Genomic DNA, 19,512 nt, shown 5'->3' with positions numbered 1-19,512 from the left:
GACAGCGTTATCAAGAAGTCCTTCATAAAAGACTTGTTGAGTATCAAATTGAACAACTTTACATTCTAAGTACAAAAAAGAATTGTTAAGATGATAAAATTGAAGCTTTTTATCAAAAAATTGGCTTTTTATTGAAGTACTGAAAAACCAATCAAGAACCCAAGGTCCACAATTAAGACTTGTTTTCTAAGTATGCCAAGAAATATTACAAGAAACAGAACTTTTTTAAAAAAAGAAAAACCCATGCACCAAAGTGTAAGTAGCCCACTAGATATAATTTTCTAAGTAGCACATTAGATATAATTTCCAAACTACAAAGTAACACTGAGTAGGCCAAGAAAAAAAAATAAAAGGAAAAAAAATAGACCAATTAAAATTACATTTTTAATACTTACATCTTCTCTAGGTAGTTTATTTTCATTGTCTCCTTCAATTCTCACCCGAACCACACCAGATTTGTCCACTATTTCTTGAATAACTTTGCCATTTTTTCCAATTACTTTTCCTTCAATAAGAGAAAACAAATATGATGGTAAAACCAATACTGCTATCCTTTCCAAATAATTTGACTTGCTATCAAATTATAAAAACCAAGCAATGCTCTATCTTTGTACTCTCAATTAACTCACCCCGTAAAGACTACTGAGAAATTTTATCATTGGTCTGAAACTTCCTTCTCTCCAGTATGCCTAAAGCTCTTATTAACTGGACTGACAATACTGTTCACATGAAAAACATCTTGCAAAGTCTAAACATTTTTAAAGATGTTTTACATCATTTTTATATTTTTAAAATATCAAAAGTTCAACCCATTTCAAAAGTTTATATACATAGAAGCCAAAAAAAAAAAACCCTTTTATTTTGGCATTAATCATATCAATCTGTTTATTATATATAATTATTTAAACAATTAACAAGTTCAATCTTGTATTTTCAAGTTTCTATTTGTTCAAGACACCTGCGACTTGAAGACATAGCTTTTAAAATAAATATTCCCTTCATAGAAATTAAATGTTAACATTTAGCAAGTATAACATTTTATACCAGTAAGTTCACTACTTCAGCTATACAAATGCACACAGCATGTATATGGTATGCTGTCTTCCTAGATATGAAATACTATAAAATGACATAAAATGCACATTATTTACCTTTTCCACACATAACTTCTAAGTCTGTCAACAGTAGTATTCAACAATTAAAGGACAATCTAAAAAGGGAGCGGGAAGACTTCTCTTCCCCTTAAGAGCTCAATCAGTTACAACATACATTCACATATTATAGGCGTGGGGAACGTCTGGGCCCAGGGGCTGCATGAGGCCCTTGAAATCAATACCAGTTAATGCCACATGCCTCACCAAATTAGCCTGACCAAATATAGTAAGCTATCTTTTAAGATAATTTTGTATGGCCCTCAAATTATGTTATAAATATCCAAATGGCCCTTGACAGAAAAAAGGCTCCCCACCCATGAAAAATAAACCAATACTGGGTAGTGTAACCAAGGAATAGAATATTCAGGTAACTTTCACTATATGAAACAGATGTACCCTTATAAAGTTAACAGCAACACCGTATTTGTTTTTGTGTTGAGTCAAAATCCCCAATAATTTTCACTAAATCCGCAATCTATTTCCACAATAAATTAATTTTGGCTAACAAGGGTTAAAATAGATGTTTTTCCTATCGCATGCTTGAAAAAACAGTTTCCATTAAAGAATGAGTAAGGGAACAATATCAACAGTAAGCTGGTCAACATAGCAAAGATACTATTACAGGATTTTCCATTCCTATTCTCAAGCTTCCTTCCCATTAATAACCCTAAATTTAAAAGCAACAGCAATTGAACAGGTAAAAAAATAAAACAGAGTAGGTCAGGGAATTCACATGTCTTCTCTGAGCAGCCCTAGCAGCAGCATATAAAAGCAACCTTCATTGTTAACACAGTGAAGCTCAAGCAGCAACTCCATCCTTGACCCTGCTAAAAATAAGCAAATATCTTTTCGAAATAACAAAAATCAGGTTGATACATCATAATGCCCCCACCCCCAATTTTTGCCCCTTTCTTCTTGTGAACCATACCAGTGTTAAGTGTACATCTATCACCCTTTTGGGGTCCGTGGCAGGGACCTAGCTGCAAGTTTTATTTAGTCCCATCAGAGACCATCAAAATTTTAACTATTTCCAGTTTAAATTCCAAAGCATACTGATAAACTGAAGCAGACCTATAGTATAAATTGAGCATTGAGCAAAAATGCTTAAGGGATAGAGTAGAGAAACGATTAAGGAATGCTTCTAAAAGGTGCAAAATTTCTATTCATTTTCAAATCTAGGTTCACATAATATTTTTCTTTGGTATTTGGGAGGGATGGGAATGGTCAAGTTCTAGAATTCTTGGAACCTGAATGTGTAAAGGAATCCTCTCTGGAACTTACCCACCAAGTAGTCCTCATTCCCTTTTACTCCTCAGTCCTCTTTTTCTCTTTCACTTGGACTAAGAATGTATTACTTTTCAAAAGACTGCTTCACCCATAAAATATTTTGGAGGAAAATGGAGTATTATTATACACAACAACCAACTGAAATCTTTATACTTCTTCTGAAAATTTCACCAGCGTTTAATAGTTGCTGCTAATGTATATTTCCTAAAGAGTACACAAATAACCCAAATCAAAGCCAACCAAGACAGGTAGAGGAAAAAAGAGACATGACAGGCACGGACATCATTGCACAAAATAAATTAATAAAGAATTAGAGAACTACAAATACATCCCATTTCCTTACTTCTGAAATATGCGGAATTTTTTACTCAAAATTAACACTACCACAAACTCTCTAAGATTGAGGCTATCTTCTATAGAATTGTTGAATTGGATAGAATCCTGATTCTCTAGTACATACCTCCAAATCAGTTTTACAAGTGAAGAAACCTAAGTCAAATTACACTCTGTAAACCAGCAAACCAATGTTAGTACTTATGTCAATAAATGAGTAGAATTTAAATAAAAAGGGGATCATTTTCAAAAGCAGCTTTTTTGTCTACAGTGATTTCATGTGACAATAAATATTTGATAACATTTATTAAAATCAGTCTACAATAAAGAGTGATTTCCAAAAACAGATAAAGTAGAGCTTACTTAATTGGTAGTATGTTATAACTACTCAACTATTTAGGCAAAATTGAAAAGCATTTTATGTAACAACTGAGTATCAAAAAACTAATCTAAATTACTGTGTTGTAGACTACTGTACCAGAGCATACTAGTTGTTATAGGCCAGAAAAACATCTTTGAATAGTGGAAGTATTGTTTTTTAGATTTTCTCCCACTGTTTGTTTTACAGAATTTGACAAATAAAACACAGATATCAAAGAAATCATTTCCTAAAGGCAGAATAGGCCTAATTATAAATGGAGCCCAAGGGGCTCGATTTCAACAAGGTAAAACAACTTTTTTTGGGGGGAGATACTAATAGGTGACAAAAATTCATCTCTCCTAATACATTTCACTACTTTATGGTGATGATTATTTTTATATTAAACTTCTAGGAAAATCAGTGACATTTAACGTGTGACAAAAGATTTCCCACTTGTCTCAAATAGCATTTAAAAAGACGGAGCGCAGATCTACAGGATATCAATAACAAAGCTATTAAACAACTCATTCCAAGCTATAATGCTCATTTAACTCCAGGTTCAAAAATGTTGGCACAACTAACTTATAACCCATGGGTACAATAGCTTGCATTAATGGCATCAAAAACAAAACAATGAAACCTCCTATCATCTTATCATCACCACCTTCCTCTCCTGCCATGTACATCTACTTTACTCTGCACAAGGCATAAACTGGCTTAAGAAAAACTGTAATGGCAAATTGTTATAAAAACCATGAGCTTTATTAGTGTGTTACCCTGAACAGAAGAAGACATCTTTACTTTTTTATCATAAAAAGATACAAATCACATACAATGTTATTACTGAAAAAATAAAAACAAATATGGTTATCAAAATACTTAAAAGATATAAAATACCACACAAGACTAATTTTCAATTAAGTCACTGTAAGTAATTAAATAGACTTATTTAACATGTAGAAGTACCTACCAACAAGATTCCTAGGAACCTGAATAAAATCCTCCACAAATTCCAAGAAACCTCTAGCCTTTTTTACAGCATCAGCACTCTGGGGGAGTGAGGAGAGAGAAACAAACATGAAATAAACCCCACAATCTAAAACAAAAATATGAGAAATGAGAACAACCTGAAATAGTACGTTCTAGTACCAAGCTCAGCCCACTAGAGTGACATTTCCGGTCAAATAACTCATGAAGTACTTTTCTAAAAAAGCAATCATTAAAAGACTAAGAAAAAAGTACTATTAGAACACAAATATGTTAGACATCTCTAAGGTCTCTTTTTGAAAGTTTCTGAGAAAATTAGCAAGAGTTTCTTTAACTTACTGATGTTAGCCAAATTTAAACCCAGTCAAATATATTTATTTGGTCATTCTTCCATGTTGAGTATCTCCAGGTAAATATTAAAAATAAATTGTTCATATTGTCTATACTGCCTGCATTTTTTTTTTATTATCAAGATAAAAGATTTAAAAAGTTGGTTTTGCAGAGATGCACTAGAAAAAATATCAATTGATAAGATCATTAAATTCCTCATTTTGAATAGGTACAATTTTAAAAGACTGAAGGATGGGAGATGGGGAACTCCCTAAAGGGAATTCACAGTTCTCAGTAATAGTTACGTCCACTTTTATTATTTGTTCTTTAACAACCACAGGTCAACTGTATTGTGTACTCATATATACCATATACAATAAAAAATTTTAGAATGTATTTAATCTGCCCTGGCTGGTTTGGCTCAGTGGTTAAGAGCGTCAGCCTGCAGACCAGAGTTGCGGGTTCAATTCCGGTCAAGGGAACGTACCTCGGTTGTGGTTTGATCCCCGGCCCTGGTAGGGTTGTGTGGGAGGCAACCAATCGATATGTCTCTCTCACATCGATGTTTCTCTCTCTCTCTTCCCCTCCCTCCCACTCTATCTGAAGATATATGAAAAAGTGTCCTCAGGTGAGGATTAAAATAATTAAAATAAGAATGTATTTAATCTTCATAAATTACAAGGTAAGTAAGTACTATTATACTTCTAATTTTACAGTAAGGAAAATTATACAGGGAGATTAAGTAACTTTCTCCAAGCCCACTCAAAGTGGTAGACAGAATCCCATTCAGGCAGTATGACTCCAAAGCCTTTCATTTTAATTACTTTGTTATACTGGCCACTTTTATTTTTTTAATTTTATTTATTTTTTTGTTACAGATATTTCACCTTTTTTACCCCATTGGCACCCCCCTCCCCAACCCACCCCAGCCCCGTCCCCGGCTTAGTTACCCATGTCCATTGGTCATGCATACATGCATATAAATTCTGTGGTTTATCCCTTCCCACCCCCCCCCCACCCTCTTCTGAGGGATGGATGTCAGTCTGTGTCCTACTTCCATGTTTCTGGGTCTACCGTATTCCTCAGACTGTTAGGTTCATTATATTCCGTATATAAGTGAGATCATGTGGTATTTGTCTTTTTCTGCTTGGCTTATTTCACTTAGGATAATACTTTCCAGGTCCCTCCATGTCGTCTCAAAGGATAAGAGATCTTTCTTTCTTACCGCTGCATAGTACTCCATTGTGTATATGTACCACTGCTTTTTTAACCATTCATCTACTGATAGACATTTGGGCTGTTTCCAGATCTTAGCTATTGTAAATAGTGCTACTATGAACATGGGGGTACATATATTCTTCCTGATTGGTGTTTCAGGCTTCTTAGGGTATATTCCTAGAAGTGGGATCACTGGGTCAAATGGACGTTCAATTTTTAATTTTTTAAGGTAACACCATATTGTTTTCCATAGTGGCTGCACCAGTCTGCATTCCCACCAGCAGTGTACTAGAGTCCCCTTTTCTCCACACCCTCACCAACACTTGTTGTTTGATGATTTGTTGATGGCGGCCATTCTGACAGGTGTGAGGTGATACCTCATTGTAGTTTTAATTTGCATCTCTCTGATGATTAGTGATGTTGAGCATTTCTTCATATGTCTCTTGGCCATTTGTATATCCTGTTTGAAGAGGTGTCTATTCAGCTCCTCTGCCCATTTTTTAATTGGGTTCTTTGTCTTCCTTTTGTTGAGTTGTATGAGCACTCTATATATATTGGAAATTTACCCCTTATCTGATACATCATTGGCAATGATGTTCTCCCATACAGTGGGTTGCCTTTCCATTTTGATGATTGTTTCTTTTGCTGTGCAGAAGCTTTTTAGTTTGACGTAGTCCCATGTGTTCATTTTTTCCTTTGTTTCTGTTGCCTTAGGTGATGTATCAGTGAAAATTCTGCTCCGTATGATGTCCAAAATTTTGTTGCCTACATTTTCTTCTAGAATTTTTATGGATTCATGGGTCACATTTAAGTCTTTTATCCATTTTGAGTTTATTTTTGTGTATGGTGTTTCATTTTTTTGCATGTAGCTGTCCAATTTTCCCAACACCATTTATTAAAGAGGCTGTCTTTACTCCACTGTATGCTCTTGCCACCTTTGTCAAATATTAATTGAGCGTATTGCCTTGGGTCCACTTCTGGGTTTTCAGTTCTGTTCCACTGGTCTATATGCCTGTTCTTATGCCAGTACCAGGCTGTTTTGGTTATAGTCGCTTTGTAGTATAACCCGATATCTGGTATTGTGATCCCACCTACTTTGTCCTTCTTTTTCAAGATTGCTGTGGCTATTCTGGGTCTTTTTTTTGGTTCCATATGAACTTTTGAAGTATTTGTTCTCGTTCTATGAAATATGTCGTTGGTATTTTGATGGGGATTGCATTGAATCTATAGATTGCTTTGGGTAGTATGGACATTTTAATGATGTTAATTCTTCCAATCCATGAACAGGGTATGTGCTTCCACTTTTTTATATCTTCCTCTATTTCTTTTTTCAATGACCTGTAGTTTTCTGCAAATAGGTCCTTTACTTCTTTGGTTAAGTTTATTCTTAGGTATCTTAATTTTTTTGGCACGATGGTAAATGGGATTGTTTTTTCAGTTTCTCTATCTGTGAGTTCATCATTGGTGTACAAGAATGCCGTCAATTTCTTGACGTTAATTTTGTATCCTGCTACTTTGCCAAATTCATTTATTAAGTCTAATAGATTTTTGATAAAGTCTTTAGGGTTTTCTATGTATAATATCATGTCATCTGCAAATAATGACAGTTTCACTTCCTCCTTTCCAATTTGGATCCCTTTTATTTTTTCTTCATGTCTGATTGCTGTGGCTAAGACTTCCAGTACAATGTTAAATAAGAGTGGCGAAAGTGGTCATCCCTGTCTTGTTCCTGTTCTTAATGGAAATGTTTTTAGTTTCTGTCCATTGAGTATGATGTTGGCTGTAGGTCTTTCATATATTGCCTTTATTATGTCGAGATATGACCCCTCTATTCCCACATTGCTGAGCCTTTTTATCAGAAATGGATGCTGGATTTTGTCGAATGCTTTTTCAGCATCTACTGATATGATCATGTGGTTTTTATTCTTCATCTTATTTATGTGGTGTATCACATTTATTGATTTGCGAATACTGTACCAGCCTTGCATCCTATACTGGCCACTTTTAAAGGTTTCAGAAATAAAATCTGGCTCTAATCAGATTTATGACTCAAGCTTTTCATTAAGAGCTATGTATGAAAAGCCAAAACTTAAAATTATCACCCCAAAAAAACACCTTATCCATATATTCTAATTTAAAGAATGGTCTCAATGAAAATTTTAAATTATTTATTTCTCGAAATATTTTCCTGTACACACAGATTTCATTATCAGTGACAAAATAGTATCTAAATTCAAGATCTAGCGAAGGTTTTCTAGTATGTTATTTACAACTGCCAGTACCTGACATAGTAAGCACGCAAGAAATATTTTAATAAACTGTTTGTAATGTACATAAAACTGAGTTAAACCCAGAAGCAGCTGGTTAAGAAACTTCTGAATATAGTACACACATTATTCAAAAACCTTTCATTGCTGCAAATATCATAATATCTTCAATCCACACGCATATATGTATAATAACTACTAAGTTGACTGATTTTAAAGTGTTTGCACTGTCAAAATGAAATCCCATATAAATGTGATCAAACGGTAGTTAATGTTACAGCAAAGTTATTCTATGTGAGAGACAGAAAGCAGCTTACCTCTCCATAGATTCTAAATGTTCCAGTATCTTCATCTAGTTCAATAGCTGTAACTCCAGGAACCTTCCTAGCTTGCTGTATGTTACTACCATGTGTTCCTATTGCCAGGCCCATCAAATCTTCTCTCACAACAAATTCCTCATGAAAAGCTGCTGCAAGTTGTTTTGTGCACTAGTAAAAGAGATAAATTAGAATTTATTATAAAAAAACAAAAATAAATTTGCTTTTTGTATACCCATGTTCATAGCATTATTCACAAGTCAAGAAGTGAAAGCAACCCAACTATGTAGACTGACGAATGGATGAACAAAATGTGATATATTCATACAATGCAAAATTATTTAGTATTAAAAAAAATGCTGACATGCTACAATGTGAATAAACATCAAAGGCAATGCGCTTAGTGAAATAAGCCAGTCACAAAAATACTAATGCTATATGATTCCACTTTCTGTGGTATCCAAAGTCGTCAAATTTATAGAAATAGAAAGCAGAATGGAGATTGCATTGGGGGGCGGTTAATGGGTATAGAGTTTCAGTTCTGTAAGATGAAAGTTGTAGAGATTGATCAACCATCTGAATATGCTTAACACTACTGAAACTACACTGAACTTAATAGTTAAGAAGGTAAGTTTTATGTTATGTCACTTTTACTACAACTTAAAAAAAAAAAAAAGAAAAAAGTAATAAAGGAAACTCATTTGGGGTCATAAAATGAAAAGGGGAAAAAAAAGTTTGATGGGTCTCTTTAGTCAAGGTCACAGAAAAAGAGTAATTCTAAAACAATTTTCCAGAATAACTGATACAAGCAATTCTCCAGTTCAGATGAGTCATGTTTCAAAACTCATTTGCATATCCTGTTTGTAACTTTTAAATTAAGAAGCACATTCACAAAGTTGTCTTAAAGATAAACATGCCTCAATTTCTCTAATACAGTGTGTAAATGCATGTATGTTTGGGGGAGGGTAGCAGGAATAAGTCTCCCAGTGATGAATAGGAGAAAACAGGAGTATCTTAGGACAGGACAGAAAAGCTATAGGCTCTTTTTAAATTGTGTTTTTAATTTTTTTTCTGTATTAATTTTTAGAGAGAGAGGAAGGGAGAGCGAGAGAGAAAGATAGAAACATCCGTGAGAGAGAACATCAACTGGCTGCCTCCTGCATGCCGCCCCCTGAGGATCGGGCCCATAAGTTGGGCATGTGCCCTGACCTGGAATCCAACCAGCGACCTCTTGATGCATGAGTCGATGCTCAATCAGTGAGGCACACCAGCCAGCTATAGGCTCTTTTTAAAAACTACATGTTGTCTGTCCTACTCTTCTCTTACACAAGAATTGTTATAGTAATCTAGTTACTAATGGAAGTGTATTGTAACTGACAGGGAAGAAGGAAGTAAAAAAAAAGATTAAGAACAGAATAAAGAAGAATTAGCAATACAGTTCTACTGGATATACCTAGTAAGTTTCTAAGCTCTTTGGCACCTGTCATCTAAGTCCAAAGAAAAAAACTCAACAGGCATTTCACAAATAAGGGTATAATTGAGAAAACTAATACAAAAAGAGCAATTCTTCTAAGGACACAATGACTCCAGGTACTAGCCACAAATTAGGTCCTAAGTTGCCTTAACCTAACAGTCAAGTAGCTTTGAGCCAGGGAACTTGAATATGATTATGAAACAGAGACACACAAAATACCTTTTATGAGTAAATTCACTTACTTCCAAATGCTTAGTGGCCTCTTCATTTCTGGACATAAGCATCAACTTTGTACGAATACTTCGCAAATGCATGTCACTTAAAATATTTACTCTCTTCACAGTTGCTTCACTGGCAGACTATAAATAAACAAGTTAATTCAAAAACAATCATTTTTCAAGACAATACAACAAACGGGGCCTTCACAATAAAGCATTCCATGATTCTCATCAACTATACTTCTCTCACCTAACATATTCCCCTTTTCCCAGAAGTAATCTTACTTTCCTTTCAGAATTTCCGTATTATTTAATTCTGCTATTCACATTATGATGGGAGAGAGGGAATGCAACACCCCACACATTAAGAATTTTAAGATGTTAAGAATGTCATATTAAAATTTTCCTCAAGAAACAAAAATAACATTTTTAACTACAAAAATTTTTTTCTCCCACACTGTATTAGAAAATTCACTACACACCAAGTTAGCTTTTATTTTTAAAAAATATTTTATTAAAAAATATGTGCAATATCCATTAATTACCTAAAATATGGAGTTATCTTACCAGTATCATTAGTTGTGTGGTTTCTGGATGGTAAAAAATTCTGCAAGCTCCTACTGCTTTCTTAAAATCTTTATGTGCATTTTCATTAGCACACCTATAGAGAAATTAATTCATGTGTAAGACCTAAATAACAGATTAAATTTAGAGGGCAATTATAATATAAACCCCAGTATTTCATTTTGACACCACCCATTAAAACTTTTGTTCATTAAAAAGATTTTTAATCAGAAGTTTATAACTGGGTGTTTGGGGAAAAAAGATTTTTGTAGCACTTAAAAATCCTCTGAATTCACAAAACAATTCAATAGTAAACAAAATTACTCACGCCTCTCTCAAATCTTCAGGAACATCCACTGTGCATTTAAAGAAGGTATTTTTTTTGACAGTTTTATTTTGATTGACAGGCCGAAGTCGTTCAAATGTGACTATTTCATTGTAAGTGGCATCACAAGCAGCATATTCAATGACATAAAACTAAAAGACATCAAAATACTATAAAAATCCCATCTGAACAAAAATAATAAGCTTTAAATGAAGTTCTAATTACACTGCTCAGCTTAAACAGTAGACCCTCCCCCTTGTGGCACAAATACTAAGCACAGCTTAGTTACATCAAACTGATTTGCCTAAAGTAGATTATAGGTTTTTACAGCATGAACCTTGGTAGTCCTCACATGCTCAGGGTGTACCACTGGAGAGTAGCCTTGGTGTTTACAAATGCAGAATACAAACAGAAATTAATGGTGATGATTTTTTTAAATGTGTGATCAACTATTTCTAAAGTAGGCTTTTAGAAACAAAACGGTTGGAGTAACATTTACAGAAACCAAGAATTGGAGGCACTTCGCTGGAAACTAGTCACAAAGTGTTAACATCACTTACTTCTCCTTTCATCATTCGAACTTTAGCCAACCACCATCCACAAGGTTCTTGGTCATTTGCTCTTGAATATACCTGAGAAGGAAAAAAAAAATGCCCTCAACCATTCATCCTAAAAGATTTCAACACTGTAAATAACTTATTATAAACGCCAAGTCCCAATAAACTTAAGAATCAAAAATGTTATTGTACTGAAATTGGTGTACTAAACATAGTTTAATAAAAAAGAGTTACGTAAGCCTAAATTTTTACTACTAAAAAAATAAAGAACCTTTCTGGGCAATTTGGCTCCTTGAAAATCAAATTCAAGTTCATGAGGGTTTACTGAACAAATATTAAAGCAATGCTTCTTTCAAGGCAGTTTTACACAGTATAAAACAGGTCTTTCAGTTTCTGTTAACATTGTTCATCTTCAGACATTGTATTTTGATGGTTCAGGTAGCAAAAAAGTAAGCTAGAACTTAAAATTCCTTCAAGGATATGACATTTAGACCCCTTGCTGAAGAACCTAGATCAAATGTACTGAGTGTTTAGCTGAACAAAAAATTACACACATTAGTACATCTAGCAGAGTACATAAATATCTTACAAAACCTCCTATCTAAAAAAAGTATGTCTTATATGCTCTGTATCTGGAATCATCAGGTGTTTTTGTTTTTAACATTGTACATTAGAAAAGCTTTCATTAGGGATTGCAGATATTTCTTATGATAGAGCAGCTTTTAAAATGTATTTTTAATACATGGAAAACTGGGGTGGGGTGGGTCAGGTGCTAAGTAGAGATGACTAAACCAAGGTTACCCCTACCATCAGTGGCTAGAGAAATCTATCAATACACGTTAACAGCTATCTGTGAGATAAATGCAAACTATTAATACACAAATAGTTTTGAAAAGCTTGAAGCTTCTTATAAAGATGATCTGAGACTGATTTTGGAAGTGGTAGAATATTGAAACCATAAATGAATAAGCCAAAACATTATAAACTTTATCGTACGCCATTAGAAAAAGGCTATGGGGCGGGGGGGGGTGTTAATACCAATTAGGCTCCAGGGTACTCAAATTTTAGCTTTTGCATTTATTTTATGAGCATATCTAACTATTTTGACTTTTATCCTTTCTCATAGGTCTTCCAAAACAAATTAATTTTTTAGGAAAACAAAATTACTCTATCTTGATATTAGTATATGTATCTAGTGGGTCCTTTTATAAATCTAAGGTAGAATCTAATGATCACATTTTTCCTCATCTTGATAAACCCTCTGCTATTTCATCATCATTCAATTATTTCCAACTATGACTTTTTAAAAATCTAAAGAAACAGAAAAATGATGGTATTACCTGGAAAGATACAACAGTGAAATGTATCACTACTACCATATCATCCTCTAGTTTATTGCATAGTCTTTCAAGGAAATATACAAAAGACTATAAACAACATTCTTGTAGTCTGCTTTTTGGCCACTGCTAAACATTTAAGAATTCAGAATTTTTATTTTCAACCCATAATTGCCAAGAGAAGAAAATTTACAGAGGAAGGACTTGCACGATGATTAGAGGAATCAGACTGATCCACAGAGCCAACAGCATTCCAGAATCTAATGATCAATGTGAAATTATCTTATAAGCAGAATTTCAGACAAAGTCTTCAAATGACAACATCCTAAATCAATATCCCCAAACACTACATTTCTAAGGAGAAAAAAGGAAATTTAGTATTCTCACCCAGTTATAATATTCAACTGGGATTCCATTATACAAAATCCTGCAACAAGTATCTGGACCATTCTTGTTTTTCTACACTGACACACAACAGTATTGTTTTACCTTTTATGTTTGCACACCAAAACATACTCAATTAAGTTAGTAAGTGGCCAAATGCCACAGGTAGATAGATGTGTATACAAAGATGACCAGAAAGAAACAGATGAAGAAGTAATGCAAAAAATTCAGTGGGTTAGTCAATCCAATTGGTTAAATATGAAAACAGTGCAAGTTTTTTAAAAGATGGTGTAATTAAAGCACAAAGATGACTATGCTTTGTTCAATAAAATTAGAAGCTACCAACAGTTCCAACTATTCTTAATGTATTACAATCTGATAACTCATGTGTAAAATGAACCCAAAGACGTAATAAATCAGAACTTACTAGAAATGTATTTTAAATTTGAGATTCGTATTTATAAGATGGATGTTTTGAGTTTATGTATGATAGCTGGTGAGCAGTAATTTAGGGAACATTATTAGGTATATGTATTATCAAAACAAAAAAAATACTGAATAAAAGAGTTAGATGTACTATGTTTAAATGCTTATTAAGATATCTTATAATGTTGATCATTGCCATCCTGTCATTTTTACTTCTAAAAATTGTATGTAAAATGACTTAAAAATATTTTTTAAACCAGTGAATATGGATTATTGGGCCCACATGATAAATTATGACTATTTTTCCTAGTATACTGAGGATTATAAAAACAAAAAGAAAACCCTAAGAACAGAAAGTTCTTGCCAACTCCAAGCACTATCTCAGGAAGGCAGTTCAGCAAGATGAAGTATCTCTTAGTGATCTATAGTGAAAGAATGCCTTAAACACAAATGCTGAAAAAAACAGGTCTTAAAACTACCTAAATCCCTTTGTTCTAATTCTGTTTTTACCAAAGCACAACCTTCCAGTAATATGGCTTGCGATGTCATTGGAATAAGACAACCTCATAGAAATTCCCTTTCTTCAGATTTCACTTAAATCCCCAAACTATTTCAAGGGAGCAATTCACACTCTAAACCAAGCTATGGCCCTCCTTGCTTTCACACACTAAAGCTATGGCCCACTTGCTTTAACACTGTACATTTCTTCAAATCCATAAAAGAGCTCAAAAAAGCAGGCAACTAAGGAGTGCCTATGGGAGACCTAAAAACATAATAGTACTCAGATTGAAGGTTATAGTTTTATGGAGTGAAGGACAGAAAATGAAGAATCAAATTCCAAAAGCCTATTTAAAGATTCATTCTACCTAATAACTCCAAGTCAAACTTTATTATAAAATGTCTCCAAATTGCAGCACACACCAAATTGTGACTTAAATGAAATTCCAGTCTGATGTTGCTAACTTTTCAATCGCGTTAATAATGTTCAACTATGCCTTTCAAAGTCACAACCAAATAGAGATAATACACACCAGAGGTAGAAAAATTTTTTTACCAGTTTTCACCAAACTATAAAGAAAATTTCTAAATAATGCTAAGCACTAAACTGAATACGTAATCATAATGACTCATTTTACAACTACATGAGATACATTTCTCATTCCCCTATATTCACCATTTCATCTCATTACAATCTATGAAGAAATAAAAAAATGTACATTAGAAAAGCAAGCTTAACATCTATAACACACTAATGTACCTACCTGTACAATATTATCACATTCATATCTGTGGCTGATCACTAACTAATGGGGTTCATAAGTCTTAAAAACTGGCCATTTTCCAAGACAAAGATATAATAAAAATATTATGTTCACTTCTTTTTTAATGTTTAAGCATTTCCCAAGCACTAAGACTAATAATGGACTTGGTATTAGGAGAAAGACTAACTACAGCAGCCAAAATTTTCAAATTGGTCGCAGAATCAAACTGAAACATTATTAAAGGTAGTATGTAAACAATAAATATTGAATTAAAAAAATTGCAAGGTAAGACTGTCCTATCTCAAATTATTCTTACTTCTTTTATCTAATTTCTCTCAAGGTACCTATCCCAATGTTATAATGAAAATATAAAGATGAATGAATAACCATAATGTCTGATAATCTGCTATAAAAGATAGAAGGCATATATCATAAAAATAAAACTTGCCAATTCTTATTTCAAGCAGAAAACTCCACAATTCAAAAATAAACATTTTTATTATCAAATATGTTAAATCCAAGTGTGTATGTGTGTGTGTGTGTTAACTTGCTAAACAAGGCACATATCTGTAACAAAAGACAAAGCACACCTCACGTGAAATCACAGGAATGATTTCTACTGCCCTTCCAGTATCCCAAAACATTATATAACTAGCTCAAGAGAATATAAAGAACCCACTGTTTTTTAGATAAGAGTGGGAAGATTTGGGGGGGGGGGGGTGGCACACATCAGTGTGAGAGACACATCATCAACTGGTAGCCTCCCACCTAACCCTGACCTGGGCTGGGGATAGAACCTGCAAGCCAGGTACGTACCCCTTCACCAGGAATCAAACCCTCTACCCTTCGGTCCTCTTGCTGATAGCCTAACCACTGAGCCAAACTGGCCAGGGCTGGCTCTTTCTTTTTATAATAGCAAAAAAAAAAAAAAAAATCTGTCAATTTCATTATCTTCTAATCACGATATATCTGTACTAAGGAACATTATGGGGTGGTTAGAAAAAATGGCAATCTGTATGTTCCAGACACAAAAATGTCTGTAATACCCCAATGAACTGAAAACAGAAATCATAAATATATAATGTATTCTCAGTTTTTTTTTAATCCTCACCAGAGGATATTTTTCTATTTACCTTCAAATAGTCTGGGAGGGAGGGAGAGAGAGAGAAAGAGAGAGAGAGAGAGATATGAGAGAGAAACATTGATCGGCTGCCTCTTGCCCACCCCCCACTAGGGACCTGGGCATGTGCCCTGACCAGGAATCGAACCCGTGACCTCTTGATGCATGGGTTGACAAACACTGAGCCACACTAGCTGGGTGAAAATCTCTCTTTCAATACTATGGAGCCAACCCCTTGGAATAAACGTATTTAGCATATCTGAGCTAAATATCTGAGAAATTGTGTTAATCAAAAGTCGAATTTTCTATCTCTAACAAACTCATCACATCATTATTTGACAATGATTTCAATTTTCTTTCTACAGAACAATAGGCATATTAATCAACATTAACATATTGAAGACAGATCAAAGATTAGACCTATTAAATGTGAGAAAAGCAAGACATAAAGGAGCAGTACAAATCATCTCATTTTTATTTTTAAAAGAAGGGGCAAAGGAGAGCCTGGGAATAGTATGTAGTACATGAACAGTGGTTTTTATCTCTGGGCAGTGATTTTTGTTTTTTACCTTTTTGTTTTTCCTGTAATTTTAAAGATTTCCAGATATTTCTAGAATATTCAACAAGGTAGTATACTAATTACAGTATTTCACATTACATATAAACTATATTAATTATCACTACAATAAAGGGTGATAATTAGTATTTAACAAAGATACTGAGAAAAAAAAAAGCACAAGAAAAATTTTTAAGTAATTAGGAAAAAGAAGGAAAACAGCAAACATTAGTTCTGTGCCAGATTCTGTGCAAAGCAATTCAAATGCACTATCATCCTTAACTCTCACATTTCATTATTTTCATTTTACTGATAAAGAAACTTGACCAAGGCACAAAGCTAAAAACAGAAGAGTTGAGCTCTGGCCAGTTTGGCTCAGAGGTTGGAGGGTCATCAGGACCAAGGGGTCACAGGTTGGATTCCTGATATAGGGCACATACCTGGGTTGCAGGCCTGATTCCCAACCCCAGTCAGGGTCATGCAGGAGGCAGCCAATTGATTGATGTGTCTTTCTCACATTGAGGTTTCTCTCTCGCCCCCACACCTCCCTCTCTCCCTTCCCTTCTGTATACCGCCCCCCAAGTTGTGACTCCAAAACTCAAGCATTGCTACTTATATAGTCACCATCAACAGAAAAAAAAAAAAGGAATTCAATTTATTCTCAATCAGCAAAACAGATTTTCCTACAGGAATATTTATTTAAAATAATAGGCACACAAGAAAACTTACAAATACATACCTCTACTTCATCTCCTTCACTAATTTCTTTTTTTATATCAGGTGATGGTGGTAATCTAACTTCATTAAATGGAACCTGACGTTCTGGTTGCCAACTGAAGGATTAGAAGAGGAATTAAAAATTTCAAAATATTTGTCTTAATACCCTCAAAAATGGAAGCTATAATCTATGCTAAGTGCTGTGTATTTTTCAAATTAATCACTTAGCTTTCCCTAAGGAAAAAACAACATTCATAATTACACATTTTCCAAGTAGTTTGTTGAGGCAGAAAAAATTTTGCATAAGTCTTGATGAAATTTATAAATAATTAACCGTGTTGAAAATAATTAGATTACCTGTCAGATTACTCATCTTAAGGGAATAGGTACATACATTATTCTGCAAATGATATAGACTATATTCACAGTAGTAACTTAGATTCAAAATAATATCACATCTACACCACTGTCAAATTAACAGTGGAATCAACTTATTTCAAACACATTTACAACTATTTGAAACATAATTCCAGAGATTATAAAAAATATAACCGGCATAATTCTTTTTTAGTGCACATATTCACAGAAATACAGAAATTACTCAATTATTTTGAATAGCTGAATTACATAATTTTAATTTTCTCACAATTTTATCTTTTCTACAATGAACACATATATAATTAAAGCCTAGTAAAAGCTTACTTTTAATGTTTACAGTAAATATGTATCAAAGTTACTAATTTAGCTATTGCCTAATTGATCTTTTTTATGATGTATTTTATAAGCTGAGCTGATGAATAACTTCAAGTTCTAACTGGTCATTCATATACCTAGGAGATATACCAGCATATAAAATGTTCCTATAGTATCTATCTGCACGGGATGCACGACACACACATAAACAGCGCTTTTCATCATTACTGTCTAAATGGCAGCTGCTCAAAGACAGAAATCATCACAACACTTGTTTCTACATGAAACAGCTGTTGGGCAGATAGATACCTTTTCAGGCAGTTCCAGAGCAACTTAAAAGTGAAAGTTGAACAGTTCTTTTTCTGACCTTCAGTTATACAGTGCTCCTTTCTAACCCTTTCTAACCACGTCCAGCATAGTCTTTCCATTTTAGAATATTACCTAGCCATTACAATATCTATAAAATTAATATTGCTTAATGAGCAATTTGAAATTGACTTAATACTTATTCTGACTACCAAGACCACTTAAAAGGCCTTCTACAACATCATTTCAACATTTGCTTTTTAAAGAATTAAGCATATTATAATCCCATCTGTGCCATCTATTTTTGCAAAAACTACCTGGTGATTCATGTTCACGTGTGTTTTGGCAAAGAAAAGGGTCATGAAAATAAAATATTGAGTCAAGTCTGGGCAGAAAAACAGGCAAAGAGTTATTAAAACTAGAATTATTTGAACTTATTCATAACATGATCAAGCCATCAAAAGCCCTCCCAAAAGTAAAGTCATTTCACTGGCAATAGAAAGAACCAAAAGCAAATTGTTTGGCACTACCCATCTTTAAAATTAAGGTCTATATCAATAAAAAATAACTTACTTGTTCTCGAAAACAACTGTGAGGGAGTCTTCATGAACATCTTTGATAAATCCCTACAAAAAACAAAAACATTATTAAAAGCGTATCAATATTCAAGTAAACATTATGTTAACTCTAAAAGGCAATATTAGACATAAAGAAAATGTGTAGTAGTGAAAAGAACACAGAGCTCAGAATTAGCAAATCTGAGTTTGATTTCTGTTTCTATCATTTGTGAAATGTATGACCTTGGAATTTACTTAACTTCTCTGAACTGTTTTCACACAGTACCATAACCTGTTTCACATATAGATTCTCAGTAAAAATCAGCAGTCATTTTCTAGCCTTAAAATTACTCTATTTTCATTTGATGAATACAGCTGAAAGAAACGATAAACCTAACATACTCAAGAAAGAGCAAAGGACTTGAATGTAGAACAACTATTGCTTGAACCCTTGCTCTCCTACCATGTACCCTTGGGCAAGCAGTCCTTGGCACCTGCATGACTACAACTGACATTAAATGACACTTTATATTTCTGTAAATCAGAACTGCAAAGTTCTCAACCTTAGTAAAATGCTTACACACACACTTTGAAACACTACGTACTTAGAAAATAGTTTTCTAAAACATAAAGACCACACTAGACTCCATAAGATGCACTAAAAACTAGCTAAACACACACACACATTTGCAGTATCTGGTTAAAACATGGCAGAAATTAACACATCTGTTTGCCTCATCTCCCTTTCCAAAGTCCATTAAA

The 19,512-nt window shown here is 33.8% G+C and overlaps 1 protein-coding gene across 8 annotated transcripts in view; it reads right to left on the bottom strand.

The window, feature by feature from the left end:
* FXR1 (FMR1 autosomal homolog 1) overlaps positions 1–19,512 on the bottom strand; it is a 58,001-nt gene that overhangs the window by 20,829 nt on the left and 17,660 nt on the right. For all 8 annotated transcript variants that reach the window (XM_036242689.1, XM_036242691.1, XM_036242685.1 and 5 more), the window contains exons 2-10: positions 18,767–18,819; positions 17,217–17,310; positions 11,396–11,467; positions 10,839–10,987; positions 10,514–10,607; positions 9,971–10,087; positions 8,255–8,425; positions 4,106–4,184; positions 396–505 (exon numbers count right to left, since the gene is read on the bottom strand). In XM_036242689.1, the coding sequence (XP_036098582.1) occupies positions 396–505; positions 4,106–4,184; positions 8,255–8,425; positions 9,971–10,087; positions 10,514–10,607; positions 10,839–10,987; positions 11,396–11,467; positions 17,217–17,310; positions 18,767–18,819 (939 nt within the window). The remainder of the gene's footprint in view (positions 1–395; positions 506–4,105; positions 4,185–8,254; positions 8,426–9,970; positions 10,088–10,513; positions 10,608–10,838; positions 10,988–11,395; positions 11,468–17,216; positions 17,311–18,766; positions 18,820–19,512) is intronic.

This window comes from Molossus molossus, unplaced genomic scaffold, assembly GCF_014108415.1.
Source record: "Molossus molossus isolate mMolMol1 unplaced genomic scaffold, mMolMol1.p scaffold_m16_p_5, whole genome shotgun sequence".
NCBI lineage: Eukaryota > Metazoa > Chordata > Mammalia > Chiroptera > Molossidae > Molossus > Molossus molossus.
Note: the sequence above shows the minus strand (reverse complement) of the source record. Positions and strands in the feature narration are given on the sequence as shown.